This window comes from Chelonoidis abingdonii, chromosome 5 (genome assembly GCF_003597395.2).
Source record: "Chelonoidis abingdonii isolate Lonesome George chromosome 5, CheloAbing_2.0, whole genome shotgun sequence".
Taxonomy (NCBI): domain Eukaryota; kingdom Metazoa; phylum Chordata; order Testudines; family Testudinidae; genus Chelonoidis; species Chelonoidis abingdonii.
Window position 1 is genome coordinate 91,381,784 of NC_133773.1, and position 12,586 is coordinate 91,394,369.

General features: G+C 38.4%; 1 protein-coding gene across 3 annotated transcripts in view; it reads right to left on the reverse strand.

The window, feature by feature from the left end:
- The window catches only part of CRACD (capping protein inhibiting regulator of actin dynamics), a 258,245-nt gene that overhangs the window by 46,283 nt on the left and 199,376 nt on the right, over nt 1-12,586 (reverse strand). For all 3 annotated transcript variants that reach the window (XM_032782743.2, XM_032782760.2, XM_032782752.2), the window contains one exon: nt 2,727-2,862. In XM_032782743.2, coding sequence (XP_032638634.1) covers nt 2,727-2,862 — 136 coding nt within the window. The remainder of the gene's footprint in view (nt 1-2,726; nt 2,863-12,586) is intronic.

The following is a 12,586-nucleotide window of genomic DNA, read 5'->3' on the forward strand; positions in this document are numbered from 1 at the left end:
GGCGGCAACGCGGAGGAGGGGAGCGTTCTGCTGGGAGCTGGCTGTGCGCTCCAGCTGCCCCAGCCAGTGCCAGGTCTGCAGCAAGCCTGGCAGCCCACGTCCTTCCCTCCCCGCCGACTGGAGTGGCACAAAGCCCTCCCGGCAGGTGGCGCAGTGGGAGGGGACGAGTGGTGAACGCCCTGGCTGAAGGAACCCCTGGCTACACCCCTTCTCTCTCTACCTCAGATTTACACACCCTCACTGAAATAAACAGGAATTCCACATGCAGAACAAAACAATGGTCCTGTGAGGGTATGATCCAGTAAATTGCTGAGTGCCCTCAACTCTCGCTGATTTTAGTGGAAACTGAATCAGAACCTAAATATTCATTTAGTAATTTCTTTCTTAAATTAAAAAAGAACCCTTAATTTAGGGCCAGACTCCAATACCCTTACAACAGACAGTCGTCTTGCTCTGAGTAGCCCCATTGGAGCCAGCGGGATGACTCTCAGAGTGAGGTATTCAATGTGAGAATCTGGCTCTCAGTGAGAAAATATGCCGGCTGTCTCTCTGGATCTATTGCTTACAAAATGTGCCTATTTATATACAAATTCCAGTGTTGAGGATTAGAGGGATGGATGGGGTGCCTTGTAATGCACATATTATGACATTTCACGTGTACAAACTGTGCTATGAACACTGTAAGATGCCTATGAATAGAGCTATTGTAGAGAATGGTATGTGCAATAAAAGAGAAGCTGTATCTTATTTGTTCAGATTAAAGAATTGTATTGTAATCTGGAATGTTTGAGAACTGTGCTGTAAAAAAATGCCTATCCATATGTATGAGGATTTTTTTTATTATTATTTTATTGAGATTCCCAAGAGATAGAACATTTGTACTTTGTGCTTCATATGTAGCTTTCAAAATTACTCCCAAAGTTAAAGGTTTATTAGCTCAGATTTATAAAAATTAGTTTGAAGGCTGAAAATCTACAAATGCCCACATTTCTGCATGGAGCTGGCTTCCTCAGGGCACAGAACGCTCTTTTCTGTAGTTAGTCCTAGCATTTTTAAATACATTTATTGTAACTGAATAAACTGCATTAAAACCTTTTCACTGGCCAATTTTCTTTCAATGTTTTAATCTCCAAGAGCTGATGTTGAGGGCTAAATGTCAAAATCCCAAACAGCTCACTATTACTTTGTCATCTGAAAGTGAGATGCAGACAAGGAAAAGATTATGTTCTCTTTACTAGTTTATGATATTTTCCTGCTGAACCAAGAATCTGAAAGGTTGTATATACAGTAGTGCCCTGAGATATGTTTAGAATGATTCCATATTTCCTGTATCGCTATGTTTTCTGGCCACCTAATTCTAAAAGCTACCTGCCATTTGTAAGTATCATCATGCATTGCTTTTCACGTCTATTCTTTTCTCAATGCAACAATGTATTTTGAATTAACATTAAGAGATCCATGCCTCTCCTGACTGGTGAAAGCCAGTGAAGAAAAACTATACCCACTATTGATGGGAATTCTTAATGCTTCCTTCTAAGAAGCACACCTATTAACTCCTTGAACCATGAAAAAGTCCAAAAGAAGCCAGTTACTTGACCCTGAAGAACTTTCCAGCTACTATCCAGTCTGGCATCTCAACTGGGCACAGTTTGGTTTGTGAGCAGAGGCTAGAGGAATACATTTAATTTCCCTGCAACCTCCAATTCAACCCCTGAGAGTGGGCAGTTACACAGCATTGACAAGCTCTCAAAGTCCTGCCCCAACATGTCCTGTGCCCACTGTAAAAACGGATTAATTTTTGAAAGGTAGTTCTTCTTCAGCTCTTCCAAAATCTAATTAGAAATATGGAGAGAATCTTTCAAGTATATTACACAGCACAAAATTAATGAGTGCATTAATGGGATGGGAATCACGGAAGGCAGGCATGAAAGGAGGGCTGGTAAGTAATTTCTTAACAGCAGTGTATGGTTTTATTTAAGAAGGACGCCATTTACGTATTCATTTATTTTGAAGAACTGAATGCATCTGAAATGCAGGTGGACTGGCAAAAGAGCAGTGGCAAGGTTCCTCAAGAGCCTTGTTTTGTATGCATTTAGAACCCCATGGACAAAATTGGAAGGCAAATGAAAAGTAAGACTTTTGGAGATTGACTATTTCTATATCCTGCAAAAAGTCTAATGCATTTGAAAAACAATGGGAAAGTATACAAACAAACGGAATCAAGAAACCAGTGGACATCAGTTAAGTGACTAAAAGGCAAGGACTAACAAAAATTAATGGGGAAATATATGAGGGCAAAAGAGGAAAAATATTTAAACGACAACAAAAAGCACAAGGGAAATGTTTGAGTTGTATTCCGTTATCCTCCTCTGAGTGTTATTTACTTAGGCCATGACTCCGCAGGCTGGTCCAGGGGGGTCAACACATACATCCACAGGGAGTCCCGTCCCCCGCTGTACACTTTAATGGAGCACCACATGGTGCAGGGTGCACGTATTTACTTACAGGATTGGGGCCAGAGGTTGTAAAGGCAGATCCCCAGCTCTCCAGATCTCCACTGCAGCTATGCTAATTTACAGCAGCTGAGGATCTGCCCCTAAGTTCTTCAGGGAAGCTACCAGTCTTCTTACAAGCTCAGCATGCTATGGCACATGATGAAAACTTTTTTTTTTTAATTTTTTTTTTAACATTTTCACCTGCATAGTCACGTACTTGTTCCTTCTTACCTGAAGGGTTTTGACTTTGCCTAGGATTTTGTCCTGTGACATTGCTTGGACTGCCTGCTCACTCTCTGCTTGCCCATCAGGTATAAAAATACTGTCATGGGAAAAGGCTCGAGTGCCCATAGTATAGTTGGAGGACCTGAAATGCAATTCATATACACAGTACTTAATTTTATAAAGATACCCCAAATGATTCCTGCAGTTCATTCTTACAGTAACTCCCCTGGCCTATATCCTTTTCTCTGTTCTCTTCTACCTAGATATTTATTCTATCCTCATCACTGTAGTATCTGAGTGCCCTGCAGTAGTACATTAAGCAACATGTCTGACATCTGTCACATATGGTTGATTCTCTCTCACCCACTGGCCAGAGGGAGAACTGTGTGCAGAACAGAGTGGTTGTTTTAGTAGGATGTTATTGATTTGATTTTTTAAACACACACATTCTATCTTATATATTAAATGCTACTTAATGATATTTCTTTCCATATTGAACATTGTCACATGAACCATTTGGTCAAGAGGAAAAGGCCAAGAAATAAAACCGGGACTTTTTTCCTCATGTGTACATACTGACCCTAAAAGAAAGAAATTAACTTTATCAGAAGTGATTAGTAATATTTTGTAAAGCACAAGCAGTTTTAATTGAAAGGAAAAATAATTCATACTTGAAATTCTTCCTGCCCTAGTCTGAAATGGGATGGTCCATGAGATAAATTTTTGCACACAAGTAGCTTTTGTTTCCAAAGAGACCTGTTGAAATTGGAGACAGGCCATATGCTCATAATAAAAACTCTAACCTTATGAAACTCACCTGGTTTTGTTACATTTATGAAAAAGCTTCCAGATTTCTCAAGGAAGTCTGGGCATAGTATTAATTTAGAATTTCACATAAAACTACACAAAACCTGCAGGGGGGTTATTCATTTTTTTTGTTTTGTTTTTTGGGCAAGGGTGAAGTTAAATGCAAAACCAGGTGAACCATGGTGGTATCAATTGAGTTTTTCTTTGAGTTTTTCATTTGCCTGAACCAGAAACTTGAAACAAAATTTAGGGGAAGTGAACCCACCCATAGCATAACCAAAGCCAATCTTCATGCAAAACTGCCAACTTGTCCCAACCTCTGGCTGCTGGATTATTCATCTAACTGAGTGATCTCATTGACCAGTTAAGAAAATAAGATTTCATGGACATTGCAATCTCCAAATTCTATCTCAAGACAGGATTCAGGAATGGAGGAGTAAGGTGGATTGTTACACGATGAAGAGAGAGAGAGGTCTAGTGATTTCAACAGGGAACTAGAAATTAGGTGGTCCTTAATGCTAATCCTGGTTCTGATGAGGATTGCTTCTGTGATCTCAGTTTTTTCCATCTGTAAACTTGGGATAATACAGGAATGTTGAGAAGTTAAATTGATGTTCATGAAAACCCCTGAATGTGAACATTGCTATAAGGGTACACCCTACGTTTTATGATGATGATGGATGTGAACTGTGATTCTTATTTCCCTCTGACTGCTCTGTGGCTGCGGTGTACCAAGGAGCATATTTAAAAAGTCTGTCTTCATGTAGTAACTTGGGAACTAGAATCGTATACAATGAGAAAAGTTTGCCTCACATGAAGACATCACTTACTGTAACACAGAGGAAGCCAATGCACTCTATTTGCCTACTTCTAAAGAACTGCATTGCTGAAGTCAATTATCTGAATGGCCAGAAGCCTCTTACATATCAGCACCAATGTAGGATTGCTTTGATACAAAAGATGATAACCATCACTTGCTAAGTCACCAAATGCCTGTACTAGAGGGTAGCAGCTTCTATACAATTCCACGCCACTTGGATTAGTAATATATATGGAATACTCTCTTATGTCTCTGCTAAATACCACAGAAACATGTGGATTTACATAGAGATGGTATCCAAGGGAATATCATGTTGCTAACAAGTTAATTCTATGTCTTCTTAATCCACAAGAAAGGAGATTAACCAAAAAAAAAAGTGTCCTTATTTGCTTCTTTACAATGCATAAAGAAAAAGTGATTTTTTTAAAGGAGTTTGGTTTTTTATATTAGAAATTCATACCATGACTTGCTTGGAATATTTTATGGCAAGTGGAAAACTAGTAAAATAAAGATATCACAAGAACCAAGTGTGGAAAAATAGCCTGATGGTTTAAAACTTCAACAAGGAATTGCCATTTTGGAAAAAAGATGTTTTTGTTAAAATATCCAATCATCCTGTTCCTTCGAATTAAGATGTGAAGGCAAAAAAATATGCATATTTTGAAAACTTCTACAAGTCTTCTAGGAAAACCAGAATTGACAGTCCTGGTGTTTCTAGAGTAAAACACAAATAAAAACCCTTTACGTTATACAATATAAAATATTAAATGAGCTGTTCCCACCTCCTTCCCCCATGCTTTGTAATGGTTTTTAAATTTTCAAAATAGTTGTATTCAGCTGTTGAGAAAATTTGCTAGGAATGTATTTAATGTAGCCTAATATCATTACTTAACTCCATGGGCACAATTCTTATATTTTAAAAATTAAAATAAAGATTTACTAATAACCAACTACCACTACATTTTCTGTTCGTATCAGATGTTATATTAAAATTTCTTACAGGCAAAGTGCAAAGTGTTTTAAAATATATATATATATATACAGATTATTTAAAACCCAATAAATCATTAATAAAGCTTTTTGGGGGTGCGGGGGAGCCTAACTCATTAAACTGTTTACCCCCATGTAGACAAATCAAAACTGAAGCAACTCATATTTTTATTAAAAATTAATATTTGAACAGCACATTGCATTTGAAATAATTGAACAAATGTAGAGCAGTTCAATATTTCATAACACTTTCACCCAGGAAACAAATACAACAGTTCATTTATGCTATGCACCTATTCAAGATAAAATAATTCCATGGCCTTTCCCTGTTTACCTAATAAAGGTACATGCATGCCTGTTTAGGAATCTGTAGCAGAGACTCTATTAAAAATTTTTTTTTAAAAAACAAATCCAACCCTTCTTTGAATGTCTGATATTGCATCATTAAGGAACAAGAAAGTGCTGCAGAACCACTTCCCTAGAGAGCCTCAGGAAACTAGCACCTGGTGTCTTTCTGCAGACCACCACCAAGTGGTCCATGGACCACAGTTTGAGAACCTCTGCTCTAGAAAAAGTCTGGACCGGGTTGGGCCAACTTCTGAAGCCATGTGACACAAAATGTTTTTGATATGAAACCCAGAGACATTTGGTAGTGTTGACTGAATTTCCCCATGACTAATTTGGACTTGTTTGAACTAGAAACACAGGGAGGCAGTTTATGGGCTCACACAATCCATAACCAAAGAAACTGTGCATGTTGAAACATTACAAACAGAAACCACCATCCTTTTCACAAATCTAACATGAAGCAGCTAAGGGGAACGTGTACAGCACTGCTCAAAGCAGGGCTAATGGGCATTTTCATTTAGTATTTACTCTTGTCAATTGAGATGAGTGCTGGATTAAGGACACAGCACCCCACTCATTTACTGTGCTTTAAGGGCCTGCCCCCACCCACGTTTTTCTAGTAGCAGCATTATTCAGTGACCATTGACTTTGTTTCTCAGCCACCCACCGTGGACATGCACTGTCTCCTCCATTTTCTTTTTCATCAGCATTCTCTCCCCAGAGAGAAGTTTTTAGACTCCACATTTTTAGTTAAACCAGGTCACGTTTATTCCCAATCCATCCCTGTTCATTTTAAGGATATTCACATGGCAAATTAAAAGATAATGGTAACATTTCAAGCACTAAAAGGGTGTGAAGAATTGTTTTCAGAATCAGGATTTGTATACGTCCTTGCTTTACCTGCGAGTCAGATAACAATTAAGCAATATTGATTTCTCAGTTGCAGCTGTGCAAATCCATCAGCCTTCCATACATTTGTACAAGTTTAATTTAGGGCTTTACTTGAAGACAATGGTTTGCATTGATCTTTTTGGGAGCCTGCAAAATCATCAATTACAGATGCAGACACATGAGAAGGGAAGAGCCCAATCTGATTCTTAGAGTGCAGGTTAATTTGAAGGGCTGTTGATTAGATTTTATTTTATTTTATTTTTTAATTTGTAAACTGAACAAGCTCCAAATTACTGGAACACAATACAACATGGACACCCAAAATGCCATTTCTGTAGAGCCACTTTTCATGCCTGAACTGCAGTTTAAGCATGGTTTAAATACCGTTTGTCTAGCCCTGGGATCAACCATGGTATAATCAGGTTAAAAACTGTGTTCTGGCCTAAATTTCTACTTGAGTAGAACATCTTTATACATTAGTATAACCTGTTTTTTCCATAAATGAATGTAAACTGTGCCTAAGGTTGTTTGAACAGTACAGAAAGGGCTTATGTTTTACTCACTTTCAGCTTACAGTGCTTTTCAAAGCCTTCCAACTGCAAATTCAATAGATCATATTATAAAAGTTCTTCTTTCATGTCTTATTCCTATGATGTTCTTTCTTCAGAAAGACTAGATTTTTAAAGATGTGGTATAAGAGGTATAATTGTGTTTCATTCACTATCACTACTAGTCTTGTCTATGAAGATTTGCTCAAGTCATTGTACAAAAAAAAATAAAAACCCCAAAACAAAAACAAACAAAAAAAACCCCACCCAACCCTCCTCTCAACATGCTTCTATAGACTACATTTCAGAAACCCTCCTTCCCCTCAACTAAAAGACATGCCAGAATGGCTTTCTATAGTTGAATCTGTGGCCTTGACAATCCTGACCATATTTAGAGGCATCAATCTGTTCCATACTTTAATACCACCTCCAGAAAACTTGGGTCAGCTATAGCAGCACTTTATTAACACTTCAGTTGGTAATATTAAGTTGATGACACTTCAGACCTGTTTATACTGAAAATAATTGACTCATGATCTAACTCATTTGTAGAAAACTGACTGGATTAACTGAATTATGGATGTGCTGTAGTAAAATACAAAGCACTTTTAGAGAATTCTTAAAACAAGTTATCTTCAAAGATCAGTAGTGGCATGGAATACCATTTCATTTTCACTTCCAGTAGGTAGCTTTTCAAAGTCAGTGATCTCTAGTGATCAAAACAAAGTTAACTTTTACTCTCTCTCTTGTTTGGGTTTTCATTGCCAGACACTCCCTCTCTCCTCAGAGCTCTGAAAATATAATGCAATTATTTTCCTTTGGTGACTAAAGGGAATCTTGAGGTTTTTTGTAAAATTAAACACATATTTCAGCTTCTATTTCTTATGGTTGTTAAAATATAATTTTCACAAGAAAGAAAAACTTGAAAGGAAAAAGAAGAGATTTTTTAATGGTTGCTGACACAGCCCACTTTCAGCTTGAGACAGCTGGATGGAATTTAAAAACATCCAATTAGTCTAATACTTTATAGAATTATTTTTAAAAAACACATAGTGGTAACAAAGTGAACGGTAAAGTAAGGCGAAACATATTTGGTATAGTGTAACTAGAGATGGATCAAGTGAGTGGTGCTTGAATCTGGATTAGGTTTAAACTAGGATTTTGATGTTAGAGTCCAAACTGATACCAAGGTTTGGGTTCAATAATGCAGAAATCTTGCAAGATTTTAGCCATCTTGAATAGTGGAAAGAATGCAGGATCAGATGTTATAATGAGATTTCTGCAATATTTAGCTGCATTTGACTTAGATTTGAAAGTTACCACCACACAAATCTACAGAAATAAGGCTGCTAGTTCTGTTAGAGATCTGATGGGAAAACAGAAAATAATTCAGTTAACACAAAGCAGTGGCTTCAACAGAAGTCTATTGTCATTATGGTCCCTAAAAGTACAAAAGGGCCATGGAGTAAGGTAGAACAGTAAATTACTGTACTAGACTTTCACTTCAGGAAATCTGAATTCAAATTCTCTAACAGCTAGTCTCCCATTTGTATACATCGTAGTATGGAATGCTTGCAAGCAGTCTTTTCTGGATAGAGGCCCATTGCGAGAAATACTAGAAAGTGTGTTGCAAGAGAAATCAGGATTAAGGGATGAAATGCACTCCCCTCCAGAGGGCCAGCACGTTAGGTCTCACTTAAACCCTTAAAACTAATGGGCCAGTTACAGGACAAATGTCTGTGCTATGATCACCTCTCTTAAGAAGTCTGCCCCTCAGCCGTGGCTGGGGAGCCCCTAAGCTATTTATTGCATCATTTTCAGAAGCACTAATGAACTTAAAGTTTAGCTCTTCAGTATTCACATTTAGAGAAAATTAACGTAAGTGACAGTTGGGAGGAAAAAACACAACCCTACATTTGTTACAATAGTTAAACACAACAACAAAAATAAACAAAAAAACAGGAAACTGATTTTTCTGTATTATTTCTACATTTTTGATACATCGTGTCCAGGTTGGGCTGTGACATTTGCTGAATGACGTATGTGGCCTGATCAATCCCAAAAGGGAAAGACGATCAGTTGAAATATACAACACAAATATATTAAGGAAGACTAGTTATACCTTTATAGCCTTTTCCCCATCATTTTATGCAGTGCAAGTATTTGAGCTTTAGTTCTAAATTATGCTCAAATAGGGATTACTACACACATTGCAATAGCTGCTGGTCAGAAAAGTGTTTTGATAACAGGTTATTTCATTGCACTCACACACCCATAAATGTGTCCATACAAGCTGAACAGGCAGAAGGGAAATGTTTAATATGTTATTTGAAGCAATCACATTTAATAATGTAAACTTAGGGCCCATTCTGCTCTCAGTTCCATAAATGCATCTGCGACTGCCTTCAAACCTAGTTTGCGTCTGTGTATCTGAGGGTAGAACTAATCCCAGAGACGCTAACCCTGCAAAGCAATCTGCATGGACAAGTCCTTATACCTGTGGAGACCTACTGATGTCAGTGGATTACTTTGCAATATCTAAGTTGGTATTTCTTTCATTTTGGATTAATTCCTTCAGTCCTTGCTCAGGCAAAACTCTTATTTGGTGTTAATTGGAATTCTGCCTGCATAAGGGACACAGAAAGGGGTATCAGGTGAATGGCAGATCATACAGCAGGTCAACAACCCTCCAAACCCCAACATGTTCAATGCAAATTTTCATCAAAATCAAATTTAACTTTTTTTGGTCAAAAATGTGAAATGTGGAACATTTCAACTAGGTCCAGTAGAGCCCAGCACCTTGGCGTAAAAAGAGAAATATCAGGTAGACCCAATATTAGAAGAGGAGAAGATGTGAAAGGGAGGCTTTGAGAATGACTGGAAAGGCGGCACCTGGCATATGGGGACGGGTGGGGGAAATGGCAGAATCCATTACAGGAGAGGGCAGGATCAGAGGCAGAGACAGAGAGACAAACAGGCTATGGTGCTGCAGAATGAGCCACCTCTTGGAATCAAGTATTTGCTGTTAAAAGTACCAGATTGAGAGCATTAGATGTAATTTGGGGATAGTAAGTGGTAAAAAGCTATAGTGCATGTATCTGAGAATAAAGCCTCTGTAGGATTGCCACTAAATTAGGTTTGTTAAATAATGGGAGAATATAAAGAAGGACAGATGGCCTGTGGAAGGTGTTTTGTGAATGAGAGAACAATGCAAATGCTGAGTTTAGTAACAAAGAGATCTCTGTGTCTGTCAAGATATTACAAACCGTATGGGATAGATTTTCTCTTGAAGCTGAATGCCACTCAGTACGCGGGACAGGGAAAGTCATTAAAAGATGGCTGTACCTCCCTAATCTTGCAGTGCCCAGCCCCACTGTCAGTTAGAGCCATTGAAGAGCTGCTCTAATTTATACCACTGGAATAAGGTCCCTCAGTAACCCCATGACAGTAGAGAATCAGACACAGCTCTGCTCTGCTGTGTCCTTTCCGACCCTTAGCCTGCCCTTGCACATTCCCTTCACCCTCCTAATATGCCTCCTTCACATGAGGAGGGCAAGGTGCTGATGCAGGATGCAGCTAAGCCTTTGTGCCCACTGGGAGTTCCCTGGTGAAAGGAGATTTCTCTGCTGGTGCATCAAAGAATCCTGCCCAATGTTTGGGCTGCTGCCTGTTACAGAATTCCTCTACTAATCCACAGTTCAGAAACTATGCCAATTTCACCAGCTGAGAGTCTTTGTTTTAATTTTCATGGGAAAGTTCTAAATCCTATTTCATAATAATGATGACAGCATACATTACATAGGATACTGTATAATGCTGAAGAAATGGAAGAAACACTATCTCTAGCACTACAAGGCACGGCAGGGAAGTACAGACATTGCACTCCCCAAACAGCAGGAGAATATGATTTTGCCTGACTGGACACCAGTACAAATTATTTGTTTATTAACTGTTTTTGTAGGGACCAGTATTAGTGATTAGGCTGAATAGCGAACTCAGTTCTTTTGGTCTGCAAGGGTTTTGCTTTGTGGGAGTTCACACCTGCGTTTTGTTAGGAATATTAGGTTTGAATGAATCCAAAATCCCAAAGCAAAGCTATTTGTCTAGGTTTATACACTGAATTCATCAGACACCTGAGAAGTTTTTATTTTTTATATTTTAAAGTTTCTTTCTCCCTCCCCAATACAGGTTTTAAAAAAATTCTGTGAAAGCTAAGAAGTGCCAAAACTGAAGAACATTTCCTGCCTTCCAGCTGAAACTCTGAAGAAAAAAGAAAACTAACAAAAAAACCAACAATCCATCCTCAAACCCAAGTTTCACAAAGTTGTCATCCAAACCAGAAAGTCCAACCAGCCTCACTAAAATCAAGGTCTAGACTTGTAGATATCACCTGAGTTTTGTGTTGTACCAACATTCAAATACTATCCCAAAAGCTTCACAAAGTTCTGATGATAAAGTTTGTTTTTGTGTTTTTTTTTGGCCATGTGAAGGCAATCTATGAAATATCTGGGAAAACAAACTTATGCAAAATGTTTTTTTTAATTGATGACACTGCAAAAATATCTGAAAAACAGACATAGTTAAATAGTAGTCATTTATTATGACTGTGCTAAATGCTGCTATTTTCATGTTTTGCCACTGCTATACATTTAAGAATGTCTGAATTTTATGAGTGGAGTGTGAATGTGCGCATGAATGATGTATAAGAAACTCCTGATAAGAGAAATGAAAAACAAAGTTTCCTTCATTTTTTTTTCCTATTGTAACAAATGTGAGTTTTTACAAATTATAATTTGTGTTTATTTTTTTAATTGGGGAATTAAACAACAAAAGTATAAGCGCATTTGAGTTTATGAAAATGATTTGTGAAGAAGAGACAATGCACACATCTCTACTAGGCTACATCGGGGTTTGGAATTTGAGCTGAAAGTAGAGCAGGACTAGAATTTGGAAGCACAGAAATCTCAAATTATTCTTCTGAGATTTTGACCCAAACTAGCACAGATTGTGTAGGATTAACTAATTTGGTATGATTTCTGTCATATTGGACCACATCCAAACTGGGACTAAAAATAGGTTACTTGTGGTTTTGGATCTAACCTAGCACCAAAACCTTGGTGGGTGTTTTGAATCATGGATTTGAATCTTAGCCAGAGGTGAAAGTGAGCCAGCACAGCGTACCGGTAAGAACCCCCACCGACCCTACACAGCCCACAATAAAGTGCTGCTGTGGCAGCGCTTTAATGTCCCTTCCCCTTTTGCCTCCCCCGTCGGCAACCCTGCTGGTAGGGTCTGTATTGGCAGGGCCACCAATGGGAGTGGGGCAGCAACATTAAAGAGCTGCTGCAGCAAAGGACCCTTCACTGCTTTAACATCCCTAACCCCTTTTGCCCCCCCTCGGCCACCGACAGATGGGTGGGGGCAAGGGGAGCAGCTGCCCCAAGGTCAGCGATTTGAAAGGG